This window comes from Myodes glareolus, chromosome 4 (assembly GCF_982192425.1).
Source record: "Myodes glareolus chromosome 4, mMyoGla1.1, whole genome shotgun sequence".
Lineage (NCBI taxonomy): Eukaryota > Metazoa > Chordata > Mammalia > Rodentia > Cricetidae > Myodes > Myodes glareolus.
The window spans coordinates 14,715,430-14,728,154 of record NC_142029.1 but is presented as its reverse complement, the minus strand read 5'-3'; the positions used below and the strand labels follow the sequence as shown (position 1 = coordinate 14,728,154).

At 55.5% G+C, this 12,725-nt stretch overlaps 1 protein-coding gene across 3 annotated transcripts in view; it reads left to right on the top strand.

The window, feature by feature from the left end:
- The window catches only part of Col7a1 (collagen type VII alpha 1 chain), a 31,754-nt gene that overhangs the window by 2,719 nt on the left and 16,310 nt on the right, over nt 1–12,725 (top strand). For all 3 annotated transcript variants that reach the window (XM_087905229.1, XM_087905228.1, XM_087905227.1), the window contains exons 9-57: nt 39–185; nt 272–388; nt 464–613; nt 691–819; nt 1,597–1,740; nt 1,828–1,953; nt 2,036–2,179; nt 2,753–2,872; nt 3,003–3,146; nt 3,480–3,605; nt 3,697–3,843; nt 4,048–4,170; nt 4,522–4,668; nt 4,911–5,045; nt 5,127–5,273; nt 5,352–5,488; nt 5,771–5,897; nt 5,983–6,132; nt 6,220–6,392; nt 6,489–6,524; nt 6,604–6,630; nt 6,722–6,766; nt 6,837–6,899; nt 7,405–7,476; nt 7,769–7,804; nt 7,946–7,981; nt 8,139–8,210; nt 8,316–8,393; nt 8,779–8,805; nt 8,887–8,940; nt 9,029–9,091; nt 9,167–9,226; nt 9,321–9,356; nt 9,544–9,588; nt 9,658–9,693; nt 10,010–10,054; nt 10,144–10,179; nt 10,287–10,319; nt 10,662–10,694; nt 10,835–10,888; nt 10,967–11,026; nt 11,123–11,158; nt 11,266–11,346; nt 11,442–11,477; nt 11,676–11,720; nt 11,954–12,025; nt 12,189–12,233; nt 12,460–12,486; nt 12,684–12,713. In XM_087905229.1, coding sequence (XP_087761355.1) covers nt 39–185; nt 272–388; nt 464–613; nt 691–819; nt 1,597–1,740; nt 1,828–1,953; nt 2,036–2,179; nt 2,753–2,872; nt 3,003–3,146; nt 3,480–3,605; nt 3,697–3,843; nt 4,048–4,170; nt 4,522–4,668; nt 4,911–5,045; nt 5,127–5,273; nt 5,352–5,488; nt 5,771–5,897; nt 5,983–6,132; nt 6,220–6,392; nt 6,489–6,524; nt 6,604–6,630; nt 6,722–6,766; nt 6,837–6,899; nt 7,405–7,476; nt 7,769–7,804; nt 7,946–7,981; nt 8,139–8,210; nt 8,316–8,393; nt 8,779–8,805; nt 8,887–8,940; nt 9,029–9,091; nt 9,167–9,226; nt 9,321–9,356; nt 9,544–9,588; nt 9,658–9,693; nt 10,010–10,054; nt 10,144–10,179; nt 10,287–10,319; nt 10,662–10,694; nt 10,835–10,888; nt 10,967–11,026; nt 11,123–11,158; nt 11,266–11,346; nt 11,442–11,477; nt 11,676–11,720; nt 11,954–12,025; nt 12,189–12,233; nt 12,460–12,486; nt 12,684–12,713 — 4,052 coding nt within the window. The remainder of the gene's footprint in view (nt 1–38; nt 186–271; nt 389–463; nt 614–690; nt 820–1,596; nt 1,741–1,827; nt 1,954–2,035; nt 2,180–2,752; nt 2,873–3,002; nt 3,147–3,479; nt 3,606–3,696; nt 3,844–4,047; nt 4,171–4,521; nt 4,669–4,910; nt 5,046–5,126; nt 5,274–5,351; nt 5,489–5,770; nt 5,898–5,982; nt 6,133–6,219; nt 6,393–6,488; nt 6,525–6,603; nt 6,631–6,721; nt 6,767–6,836; nt 6,900–7,404; nt 7,477–7,768; nt 7,805–7,945; nt 7,982–8,138; nt 8,211–8,315; nt 8,394–8,778; nt 8,806–8,886; nt 8,941–9,028; nt 9,092–9,166; nt 9,227–9,320; nt 9,357–9,543; nt 9,589–9,657; nt 9,694–10,009; nt 10,055–10,143; nt 10,180–10,286; nt 10,320–10,661; nt 10,695–10,834; nt 10,889–10,966; nt 11,027–11,122; nt 11,159–11,265; nt 11,347–11,441; nt 11,478–11,675; nt 11,721–11,953; nt 12,026–12,188; nt 12,234–12,459; nt 12,487–12,683; nt 12,714–12,725) is intronic.

Here is a 12,725-nt window from a genome sequence, read left to right as displayed (position 1 = left end):
CTGTAACACCCACTGAACCCTCTGTGGCCCCAATACAGGCGGGGCAACACAGCAGCAGGACCTGAGCCCTGGACAGGGGTCAATGCTTTTATATCACTTGGAGCCTGGCACAGACTATGAGGTGACTGTGAGCGCCCTATTTGGCCACAGCGTGGGGCCTGCCACTTCTCTGACTGCCCGCACTGGTGAGAAGTCTGGGTTCTTTCTTCAGGTTGGGATGGGCAGGCAGGGCAGGGTGCAGAGGCCATTGATACCCATGTGCCCTGGGCAGACTCCTCAGTTGAACAGACCCTGAACCCTGTCATCTTGAGCCCCACATCCATCCTCCTTTCCTGGAACTTGGTGCCTGAGGCCCGTGGCTACCGGTTGGAGTGGCATCGTGAAAGTGGTCAGTGCAGCTGGACGGCTGGGCAGGCAGGGTTTGGAGCTTGGCGGCAGCTAACCTGTCCCTGCCATCTTGCAGGCTTGGAACCAGCACAGAAAGTGGTCCTACCCTCTGACGTGACCCGCCACCAGCTGGATGGGTTGCAGCCGGGCACTGAGTATCGCTTCACGCTCTACACTCTGTTGGAGGGCCGGGAGGTGGCCACTCCTGCAACCGTCGTTCCTACTGGTGAGGGCTCTGTAGCTTGACCGGGAAAATCTAGCAGCTCCAGACGCCAGTCAGCCTTACGGTCTCCTCTCTCCCAGGGCCAGAGCAGCCAGCGGGCGAGGTGATGAATTTACGAGCCATAGAACTACCCGGGCACCGGGTGCGAGTGTCTTGGCACCCAGTCCCCGGTGCCACCGAGTACCGTGTCACTGTCCGCAGCAGCCAGGGTAAGGCAGAAGCAGTCAGAAAAGTCTTCTCATCCTGAAGTCCCAGCCTGCAGAACCCTCACACCCCTTCCTCTGGGTTCTGACAACTTCCGTCATCTCTTTGCCCATCTACATCCTGACAACTGCCATCCCCAGGACTGCCCCAGGGTCTGTCTTTCCTCTCCTCTATTCTGCCTGTCTCGCCAATTGTCTCTCCCCACTCCACCCACACCCCTACCCTACCATGGCTCATCCTCCTCCACCACAAGCTCTATGACCCTCCCTTCTGCTGTCCTTCTCAAGAGGGAGAAGAGGGCCCCCCTGTGGTCATTGTGGCGCAAACTGGACAGACTCTGTCTCAGTCTCTTGATTCTTTGCCTCGAGAGCCCCTTCAGACTCCCATGTGCCCCCCAATCCCTCACATTCCCACTGCCCCCCCCACTAAGAGTCCTCTAATATTAATCTCTCATGTCTCGCCCAGCACTCACCTCTTCTGGGTGACAGTGTCTGTCAGCGGCTGATCCACTCGCCTCGCTATCACGGACTCTCATCATACTCCATCCTCTATTACCCAGAGTCCCCATTCTCTGGGGACTCCAGTTGTCCTGTGCTACCTCCATAACTGGTCCCTTTAATCCGCATCCCTTTCTCTTACTGCTTTCATCTCTCACTGCCCCTCCCCATTCAATTTTCCAGCTCCCATGAAACCCCTTGTCTTGCATCCCTGCCCATCACTGACTGCTGTTTTATATCCCTGTGTGGTACTGACCCCTGCCTGTCCACCTTGCCTTCTCTCAGGAGTTGAGCGAACCCTGTTGCTCCCTGGGAGTCAGACAACCTTTGACTTAGATGATGTTCGAGCTGGGATCAGCTACACGGTGCGGGTGTCTGCTCGAGTGGGCACTCATGAGGGCGGTGCCAGCATCCTGACAATCCGCAGAGGTGAGCACTTTGGGAGACTTGTAGGGACCGGTTACTGACTTGCTGCTGTCCCCATCTTGACCCTTGACTCCTGTCTTTAATCTCCAGATCCAGAAACCCAACTCACTATTCCAGGACTGCGAGTTGTGGTGTCAGATGCAACAAGAATTAGAGTGGCCTGGGGACCTGTACCTGGGGCCAGTGGGTTTCGGATTAGCTGGAGGACAGGCAGCGGTCAGTGCGGAGTGTATGGATCGCTGAGGGGGTGACCAAGATGACAGTCAGAAACCAGGCCATCGTTTCTCTCTGTTCCTAGGTCCAGAGTCCAGTCAGACACTGACCCCAGACTCGACCACCGCAGACATCCTGGGGCTGCAGCCTGGAACCTCTTATCACGTGGCTGTGTCAGCACTTCGGGGGAGAGAGGAGGGCCCCCCTGTGGTCATCGTGGCTCGAACTGGTCAGAGCCTGCCGCGGTCTCTTGGTTCTTCGCCTCCAGTGCCCCTTCAGACTGCTGTAGCCCTTTTTATCCCTTACGTGCTCGCCTGTGCTCCCCCCCAGTTCCCACTGTCTTTCTTCTTATTCCTGCTACTCATCCCTCAGAACCAGCCACTTCCTCTTCTTCTTCCACCTTCTTTTCTTCCTCTTCCTCCTCCCCCTTCTCTTCCTCCTCCCCCTTCTCTCCTTCCTCTTCTTCCTCCCTCCTCTTCTTCCTTCTCTCCCTCCTCCCCCTTCTCTTCCTCCTCTTTCTCTGGACCCAGCTCTCTCTTAGACTTTTACTCGTTCTTTGCCTGGTGTCCTCACTATCCCCTAGTGCATCCATAGACTTTTCTCTGTCAAACCTTGTCTTTCAGATTGCTGCTGCCTGCCTGCCCGTCTTCCTAGGGTGCCTTTTGTCAAAACTTTCACTGCCTTATTTGTGAGATCTCTGCCTCCTTAAACACTCATGGCCTTCCCTTACCAGATAGCTTCCACCCTTCTCCAATTAGACCTCCTGCCTACTTCAGCAGATTCCCGCTGTCTCCCTCTGCAGACCCACTGAGCCCAGTGAGGAGAGTCCATTTGACTCAGTCTGGCAGCTCATCCATCAGCATTGCCTGGACCGGTGTCCCTGGCGCCACAGGATACAGGGTTTCCTGGCACTCCAGCCGTGGTAGGAGGCAGGGGTTTAAGGGGGGGCTGAGAGGAAATTCTGAGAGGAAGACGGATGGAGATCTTTTGGGGTTCAAGTGGAGTATGGGTAGTCTGCCAAGTCCTGGTGTTGCCTCTACCCCTGATTCTAGGTCCAGAGAAATCTCAGTTGGTTTCTGGGGAAGCCACGGTGGCCGACATCGATGGGCTGGAGCCAGACACGGAGTACACAGTGCATGTGAGAACCCATGTCGCTGGTGTGGATGGCCCCCCGGCCTCTGTGGTTGTGAGGACTGGTGAGTGACCCTGGCCAGCTCTTCTCTCACCTCATCGGCTGACCCACCCTGCTGTGTATTTCTGCCTGCTCTAACTACCCACTCCATTGCTGTTCAGTGACTTTCCTGTCCACGCTGAACCACCCATGGTGACTGAGTGTCCACCTACGGTGGTGACCTTGGCCATGCCACACTTCCTACTTTGAAACACTGACCTCCTCACTCTTAAAGTTCCCTCCACTGACCCAGCTGCACTAACCGCACCTAGCCTCCATTACCCATGCTTGCCTGGCCACTCCTGCCCCCTGCTAGATACCCAGTGACCCCTGACCTTTACCTTGCCTTTGTCCCTAGCCCCTGAGCCTGTGGGCAGTGTATCCAAACTGCAAATCCTTAATGCTTCCAGTGATGTTCTACGGGTCACTTGGGTAGGAGTCCCTGGAGCCACAGCCTATAGACTGGCATGGGGACGGAGTGAAGGTATGGATCCATGACCCCATGCTTGTCCTTCCCGGTTACAGTGCCCTCTCTGGTAACTCCCCTAACTTTTACTCTTGACTGGCCTGGACAGGCGGCCCTATGAGGCACCAGATACTCCCAGGAAACAAAGACTCTGCCGAGATACGGGATCTCGAAGGCGGAGTCAGCTACTCAGTGAGAGTGACGGCGCTGGTTGGGGACCGAGAGGGCGCACCAGTTTCTATTGTCGTCACCACACGTAGGAGGATTGGGGGTTTGGATTGGGGCTTGTGTCCAAGGGGTGGGGTTTATGGGGCTGGACGGGTGCCGAGATTGGAGAAGGGATCAAGGATTTATAGTGAACCTGTGTGGGCAAAGTCTTGGGGGAGGTGGGCAAATGTAGTACTTGGGATTGGTGCAGCCTGTGGGGCAAACCTCCCTGACTATAGTGCTTTCCCTTAAGCGCCTGAGGCTCCAACACCTCTGGAGAGCCTTCAGGTAGTGCAGCGTGGAGCGCATTCTTTGAGGCTGCGCTGGGAGCCAGTACCTGGAGCACTGGGCTTCCGTCTGCATTGGCAACCTGAGGGTGAGAGGTGCCCTAGTAGGACCAATAGGTTGGGATCAATGAAGGCAGAGGGCCAGTAGGCGGAGTCATCAACTTTGGTGAAAGGGGAGGAGGGGGATCAGGTCTGCAGAAACAAAAACAGCTGGGGGCTTAAAAGACAAGGTGGGCGGGGCTAATCAGGCTTGAGGGGATGCATCTGGTAGGTCAGTGGAGAGGCCAGGGTAAAGATGAGAGAGGAAGGTCATTCAGGTAGATGGACTTGATCAGCAGTGGTCAGTGTGGTTGGTGGGAGTCGGTGAGGTGGGTGCGTCTGTCACCGTTAGTCACCACCCTCCTGCATATTCCTGGTCCTTACTCTCGTTCTTGTCTCAGGTGGCCAGGAACAGTCCCTGATCTTGCGACCTGAGTCTAACAGCTACAACCTGGATGGACTGGAGCCAGCCACACTGTACCACGTATGGCTGAGTGTCCTGGGGCAGACGGGAGAAGGGCCCCCTAGGAAGGTGTCTGCACACACTGGTGAGCCTTCCCAGAGTTCTGTGGACTGTGGTGTGCGCTTGCTTCCCCTCATTGATGAGGTGGCCTAATTTCCTGCACTCTAGGTTCTAAGTGACTCCTGTAGCCCCTCCCCAAGGCCCTGGGGGAGAATCCACCATGATCTCCCATAATGCCTCACTAAAGCCAAGCTGCTTCGGGAGATCCTGTCGCTCTTGTTCTCTGCATCCAGGCTCTGATTCTTTGGTCTTTGATTCCTCTTTCAGAGCCCTCTCGTGTCCTGAGCACTGATCTGCGGGTGGTGGACACCTCCATTGACTCAGTGACTTTGGCCTGGACCCCAGTCCCTGAAGCATCCGGCTATATCTTGTCCTGGCGGCCCCTCAGAGGAACTGGCCAGGGTGAGGTGAAGGCCAGAGTTGGGGGGGTGGTATTTGTAGCTCCATAGAGAAGCTCTTGTTTAACCAAATTTGCCTCTGCAGAAGTGCCTGGGGCCCCACAGACACTGCCAGGGACCTCAAGCTCCCACAGGGTGACGGGCCTAGACCCTGGTGTTTCCTATGTCTTCTCTCTGACACCTATCCAGAGGGGTACACGAGGTCCTGAGGTCTCTGTCACACAAAAGCCAGGTATGGAATGAACAGTGGGAGAAGCCCGGGGGGCCACGATATGGCTAATGATGCTAGTAACTTGGTTCTTTTGTGCAGTGTGTCCTCACGGCCAGGTGGACGTGGTGTTCTTGTTACATACCACTCGAGACAATGCTCACAATGCAGAGGTCGTCAGGAGGGTCCTGGAGAGGCTGGTGTCTGCACTCGGGCCTCTTGGTCCACAGGCTGCCCAGGTTTGGCTCTAAAGACAGGCAGACTCCACTGTCTCTGTCCCTCCTCTCTGCAGGTTCCTCACCAGCCAACAACTCCCCAGCCCTCTGGGGGTTCAGGTGCTCCTAGCTCCTCCCCAGGCTCCAGACCATCTCACCTGCTGGGTGACCCCCATCCTACTATCATTACAGACCCCCCTAATTAGCAGTTCTGAATTGGTCATACCACCCGTGTCTTTTTCTCTAGACTCTGAGGACCCCGTCCTATTCCTTCACCCCCCATGCTCTCTGTCTGCCCCCACCCAGGTTGGCCTGCTGTCCTACAGTCACCGGCCCTCCCCATTATTCCCCCTGAATAGTTCCCATGATCTTGGCATCATCTTGCAAAAGATCCGGGATATCCCCTATGTGGACCCAAGCGGAAACAACCTAGGTAAGGGCTGCAAACGGCGTGGGCTCCTGGGGCTTCCCCATCAGGAGTTCAATGTCTCAGGCTTCTGACATGCCCTTCTTCCCAGGCACAGCCGTGATCACAGCTCACAGCCACCTCTTGGCACCCAACGCTCCTGGTCGCCGTCAGCGAGTGCCAGGGGTGATGGTCCTGTTAGTGGATGAGCCACTGAGAGGGGACAACATATTCAGCCCCATTCGTGAGGTCCAGGCTTCTGGTGAGCTCTAGGGCTGATGGATTGGGGCCTTGGGAATAGCGATGGCCCCAGTGAGGTCGTCATGTAGGTTGTTGGATTTCTTCTTAGGGCTCAAGGTGATGATTTTGGGTATGGCGGGAGCTGACCCAGAGCAGCTGCGACGCTTGGCACCTGGCATGGACCCCACCCAGAACTTCTTTGCCGTGGATAATGGCCCAAGCTTGGACCGAGCAGTCGGTGATCTGGCAGTAGCCCTGTGTCAGGCAGCTGTGACCATACAGGTTTGGACGAGGCCTCTTGAGAACCTGTAGTAGACAGGGGACGTAGGGGCTGTTTTAGGAGAGCTTCCTGGTCTCAAAGCGCCTCTTTGTCCACAGCCACAACCGGAGCCTTGTGCTGTGCATTGTCCACAGGTGAGTGACCAGGGCTGAATGCGTGAAAGGCCACATTAGGCTGGGTATTCTTACCCTCTGCTGACATGTCTTTTCCTAGGGCCAGAAGGGGGAGCCTGGAGTACCGGTAAGAAACCCTGTAGAGGTAAACAACAGACCAGGTCAGTGGGGCCCGAGCTGGGTGACAGCACAGGACTCACTTGGGTCGCCCCTTTTAGGGACTGCAAGGACAAGCTGGACCTCCAGGTCCCCCCGGTCTCCCGGTGAGTACCTCTCCACACCTGCCCCTACCCTGACTGGTTTGCAGCCTCCTGACCTGTTCTTCTCACTCAGGGCAGGACCGGTGCACCTGGCCCACAGGGTCCCCCTGGAAGTACCCAGGCAAAAGGCGAGAGGGTGAGTGTGGAGGTCATCAGCCATCTCCAGGGTGCTCCTGCTGGTGCTCTCAGAGGGCATAGAGAAAGAGGAGGAAGAGGAGTTAGAGCCAGCATGAGCTGGGCATGCATACTTATAATCCTAGTGCCCAAGAAGCAGGAGTAAGGGGAGCCACAGCATTGAGGCTAACCTAGACTGTACAGCAAGACCCTATCACAAATAAATAAATTCCCACAGAATATTCTTAGAAGCCTGAGTGAAGATTATAAACCACAGCAGATTAGGCAGAGGTTCTGGAGTGGAGAGAGTAAAAAGGCTTTGAGATCCCTGAGAGGCTGGGCCTCTGCCTCTTCACTGCCTGGGATTAGCGCCCTTCACTTTGGTAGTGCCGCTTTTCCCCGACTGCTCACCTCTGGTAGCACTTAGGATCCTGGATGTTAGAGCCATGGTTAATAGGATGGGGCTCTTGATGTAAACCAGGACGGGCGGAGAATCTTTCCGGGCTCTGACCTTCTTGCCTTTCTAGGGCTTTCCTGGCCCAGAAGGGCCTCCAGGCAGTCCTGGCCTCACTGGTGTTCCTGGGTCTCCTGGCATTAAGGTGAGTCAACCTTGCCTTTGCTGGTCACAGGGGGACAATTCCTTGAATGGATGCTAATGGGTTTTTGTTTTGTTTTGTTGTTGTTTTTGTTTTTGGTTTGGGCTTTGTTTTTTTGAGACAGGGTTTCTCTGTATAGCTTTGAAGTCTGTCCTGGAACTTGTTCTGTAGACCAGGCTAGCCTCAAACTCGCAGAGATCTTCCTGCCTCTGCCTCCCGAGTGCTGGGATTGAAGGCACCATGGCCGACTGGGTGCTATGGTTTTGACTGTTCTGCCTTTGACCTCCATTTGCAGGGCTCTCCAGGGCGGCCTGGCCCTCCTGGGGAACCGGTAAGTGCTTTTGCTTTTCCAGTGCCTTCTGGGGTTTTTTCTATGGGGTGAAGAGCCTGAGGCTGGGGTCAGTCATGGCTTATGAGGGCCAACCTGAGACTCATCTGAATTTACTACCCTTCTCCTCTGCTTTGTCCTCAGGGAGAGCGAGGGCCTCGAGGCCCAAAGGGGGAACCGGTAGGTGAAAGGGAAAGGGAGAGGGAGCCAGGATATTTCCTGGAGGAACAGGGGTGCCCCAGGCTAGACCCTAAACAAGGCCTAAAGCCTGCTAAGGAAGAACTGGAGGAGGTTATTCTACCTTCCCTACCCTGAGAACTGCTCTCTGCCCACACAGGGGGAGCCTGGGCAAGTCAATGGAGGTGAAGGGCCAGGACTTCCTGGAAGGAAAGGGGACCCTGGACCTTCGGTAAGTTCCAAGATATGTGACGGCAAGAGATACAGGAGAGGGAGAAGACCGGATGTGGGGTGACAGTGAGGTCTAAAACACTTTATGTATTGTTTCCTTTATCAGGGACCCCCCGGACCTCGTGGCTCTTCGGGGCAGCCAGGACCCCGTGGTCCCCCAGGACTTCCAGGAACATCAGTCAAGGTGACACCATGATCCCCTATTAGTCTTATGAACGCTGTGTCATTCAGAGACTCGGTGGCCCCGCTGGAGCCCATACAACACATACAACACTTACCACTCTGGCCTTTGACTCCCACTCCTTGGTCCCCCATTATTCTTTAGGGGTGGGGGCGTTGAGACAGGATTGCTCTATGTAACTTGAGCTAGCATGGAACTTACTATGCAGACCCAGGCTGGCCTTGAACGCACAGAGATCTGCCTGCCTCCCAAGTGCTGGGATTAAAGGCGTGTGCTACCACACCCAGCTCCCATTATTTCTATAATAAAGTTTGACCCAATAACTCTCCTTGTATCTTGGGGAGGAAGGGTATGGTCCATAGTCATGGGGTCATGATCTGTCTTCCAGGGTGACAAAGGTGATCGTGGGGAACGGGTAAGTAAGGGACTAGGTATCCTGGGGATGGCTTGGAGTCTGAGTCTCATGGCCATCTCTTGACACACTGTCCTTCTCCAGGGTCCCCCAGGACCAGGTATTGGTGGCACTGGACAAGGCGAGCCTGGACTTCCGGTGAGGAGGCCATGGGCTTCTACTGAGGAAGTGGTTGAGTGCTGGGTTTCCTAGTTTTTGGCTTATATATTTGTTTACTTCCTTCTAGGGTCTTCCTGGAAGCCCTGGACCCCAAGGCCCAGCTGGCCGCACTGGAGATAAGGGAGAGAAGGTAGGAACTCGACCTCTTGGTGGCCCATAGGTGGGGCTTCCCCTGGGTCTTCCTGTCATTTTTTTCCTCCTTCAGGGTGACTGTGAGGATGGATCCCCAGGCCTTCCAGGACAACCTGGGGCCCCAGGTGAACCGGTGAGTTAGCTCCAGTTTCTGCCTCCAATCGTCAGCTCCCGTTTCATCTGTATGCACTAACCCAAATCTCTGAACTCCCCGTTGTCCTTTCCAGGGCCTGCGGGGAGCTCCTGGAACTACTGGGCCCAAAGTAAGTACCAGTTGTGGCAGGGAGTGTGTGCAGACGTAAGGTGTCGTAGTCTGGACCCTCCCACAGTGTTGCGGAGGCTGGAAGGTTATGGGCCTAGAGATAGCAAAGGCTTTAGTAGTTTTAGTAGCTGGAGGTCGATACACTCTATTTGGTGTTCTCTGAAAGCCCCTCTCTTCTTTTTCCTTAGGGTGACCGGGGACAGACAGGGACCCCGGGAGAGCCTGGAGAAAAGGTACATGAACCTGGGGGGCTTGGGAGAACCCAGGACCATTCTCAGCTCTAACCTCTTCTGTTCTGTCAGGGTGAACGGGGACCACCTGGTCCAGTGGGACCCCAGGTAAGTCCCTTTGACCTCAGCCAATGCTGGCTGACTTGTAGATTCTATGTTCCCTCCTAGTTCTAATTTCTTGCTCTTGATCCGTTCTACCCCTGCCCTTCTACCCATCAGCCCAAGACACCTAATCCTTAGGGATACAGTGCTCAGCCTTAGGGATCGAGCTTTCAGTTTTCTGACTTGGGTAAACTGCCCTTGGCTTTTGCTTCTCTTTGTCTCTTGCCAAGTTCAACTCCTGCCCAGCCCAATCCCAGTCCCCTGAAACCCCTTTCTAACCCACCCCCACCCACCTGGAGCAGCACCTGTTTCTCTTCTGCAGGGACTCCCGGGGGCTGCTGGACACCCTGGAGTGGAGGGTCCTGAGGTGAGTCTGTGACTTTGGCGGGGGAGCAGGAATGGGGCTTTCCTGTGTCCCTCTCTCCCTGTTTGGACTCACAATTTCTCTGTGTACAGGGGCCACCAGGACCTGCTGGCCGCAGAGGAGAAAAGGTAACTTATGGGTTGGATGTCATACTTCCTGGCAGCAGGGATGTGGCAGATGGGACACTTGAACTTTGGGTTCCTAGGTAACCTTTTGACCTGTCCTCTCTCTGCAGGGGGAGCCTGGTCGCCCCGGGGATCCTGCAGTGGTAAGTGAGGAACAGATGGGGTCCCGAGGCCAGCATAGCCCTGGGGCCGTGGGCTATGCTGCACAACCTCAACCCTGGGTAGCTCAGCTTGGCGATTCCCCTTGCTTGGTAATCTCCTTCAGACCCCCAGCTGTGCCCCTGTGCTCCATAACCATTCTGCAGTCATGGACATGTGTCAGTCCATTGTGTGTGTCCCTTCCCTTGTTCTCGTTAGTGAGCCTGTGACCTACAGGCAGAGACTGAGCTCCGTGACATCTAGCTTCATTTATCTCTGTCCTCATGGAGCCTGATCCTATGAATCCCTAGACAAGGCTGAGCTGTGTCTGTCCTGCTTGTTTTCAGGGTCCTGGTGGTGCTGGAATCAAAGGAGAAAAGGTACATCTGGAGGTTTGAGGTCAAGGTCACAGGGTCTATCTTGGGTGCTACCTAGAAATCACAAGGCTTGCAGCATGATTGCTGGGTTGTGGCAATACCTGGAGCCTGGTACTAGCACTGACACTCCTTGTCACCTTTAGGGAGATGCTGGACTCCCTGGGCCCAGAGGAGCTGCTGGAACCAAAGGGGAACAAGTGAGTAAGGGGAGAGGGTTTGTGGGTAGGCACAGCTGGATGTTATGCTCTCCTGAATTCTGCTCTTCCCATCTATAGGGCCCACCTGGATTGGCTCTTCCTGGAGACCCTGGGCCCAAAGGAGACCCTGGAGACCGGGTGAATAAATGTGGAGGGGGGCAGTGTAACAGAAGGTGGAGGGAAAGGTACCTCAAACTCTGGCTAAGTCCTATTACCCTTCCTGCTCTCTCTCAGGGTCCCATTGGCCTCACTGGCAGAGCAGGACCCACAGTATGTATCTACAACCTTGGACGACCCCAGAGTTTCTGGAGTAACCTCCTCTCAAAGGCTGCCTGGTATCTGAGTTCTTCATCACCTCTTTCTTGTCTCCCTGACAGGGCAACTCGGGGCCTCCTGGAGAGAAGGGAGATCCTGGGCGACCTGGCCCCCCAGGACCTGTTGGCCCCCGAGGAAGAGATGTGAGAGGCTGGAGTTGGGGGGGTGGAGAACAGGGAGTCTGGGTGCTTGTATGTATCACTGGGGTCTTCGTACCAAGCTGACTCATGTCTCTCAGGGTGAAGCTGGAGAGAAAGGTGACGAGGGCACCCCGGTGAGACTCCTCCCCACTGTGGCTTTTATCCTTTACCCTTGAACCATGACCCCTAGGATGGTTGGGGCCCTAAGTGGTCACCTTGTCCATCGCCATCTCCCCCTGCCCAGTCAGTGTCCAGGCCATCTCTGTCCCCACTTACTGAGTCAGTTAGACCCTAACCCACCTGCACAGACTGACTTTTCTCTCCATCACCAGGGTGACCCAGGTTTGCCTGGAAAAGCCGGCGAGCGTGGCCCTCGTGTGAGTGTTGGTTGGGAGAAATGAGGGGTTGAGCAAAAAGGAAGGAGACCCTTAGACCAGAAGGTGGTAGGAGGCTCTGGGAGGGATGGGAGGTGAGAGGGGAATCTACAGGGAGGTGTGGGGTGATGGGAAACTCTGTCATGGACTTCGGGGTGATGTGGAATATAGGAAATGCCGCTCATGGGAAAATCTGCAGATGCCAGAGTCCATCTCAAACCAATTGTTCTTCTCAGGGCGCCCCTGGGGCCCGGGGGCCTGTGGGTGAGAAAGGCGAGCAGGGAGACCCTGGAGAAGATGGACGGAATGTGAGTCTCAGTCATCCACCCAATCCACCGTCACTGCCCTCACTCCCTTCGCCTCTTTTGTGAGAACTTCCCAAAGGCCGTCAGGACCCCACAAGCCCTCGTGGTACTTCTAAGTCTCCCCCCAATTGCTGTCTGTCCTGAGTGACTCCCTGGCCTTCTGCAGGGTAGCCCTGGACCATCTGGACCCAAGGGTGACCGTGGGGAGCCGGTGAGTAGTACCCGTCCTGGGCTTGTGTGGGCTGCCATGTGGCCGTTGACCATGAAAGGGGTCTGGAAGTTATCAGGGGAAACAGTGATGGCCACTTGCGAGCCTAGGAGTTGGCATTGGGGTGCTTTAGGGAACTGGGAGGCAGAGTCGAACCTGGGGCAACTATGAACTTTGATGTCCAGGTAACCTCAAGGCTCCTATTGATGCTTGTAATTTCTTTTCCCAGGGCCTCCCAGGTCCCCCTGGACGGCCGGTAGGTGTAAAGCTAGGTCCTGTCTTCTGCCATCTCCCTTTCCTGCCCCTGTGGACTCTTGTCTCCTCTTACCCTATGCTCTTCCCTCACAGTCCCTTGACCCCTCTGTCGATCTTCACAGCCCCTCACAGACCCCATTTCCCCTTTCTAGCCTCAGATTTCCTCTTGAAGTGTTCTAATTGCTCATTCCCCTATAGGTGGATGCAGGAATTGGATATGGAGACAAGGTACTGGGGTTT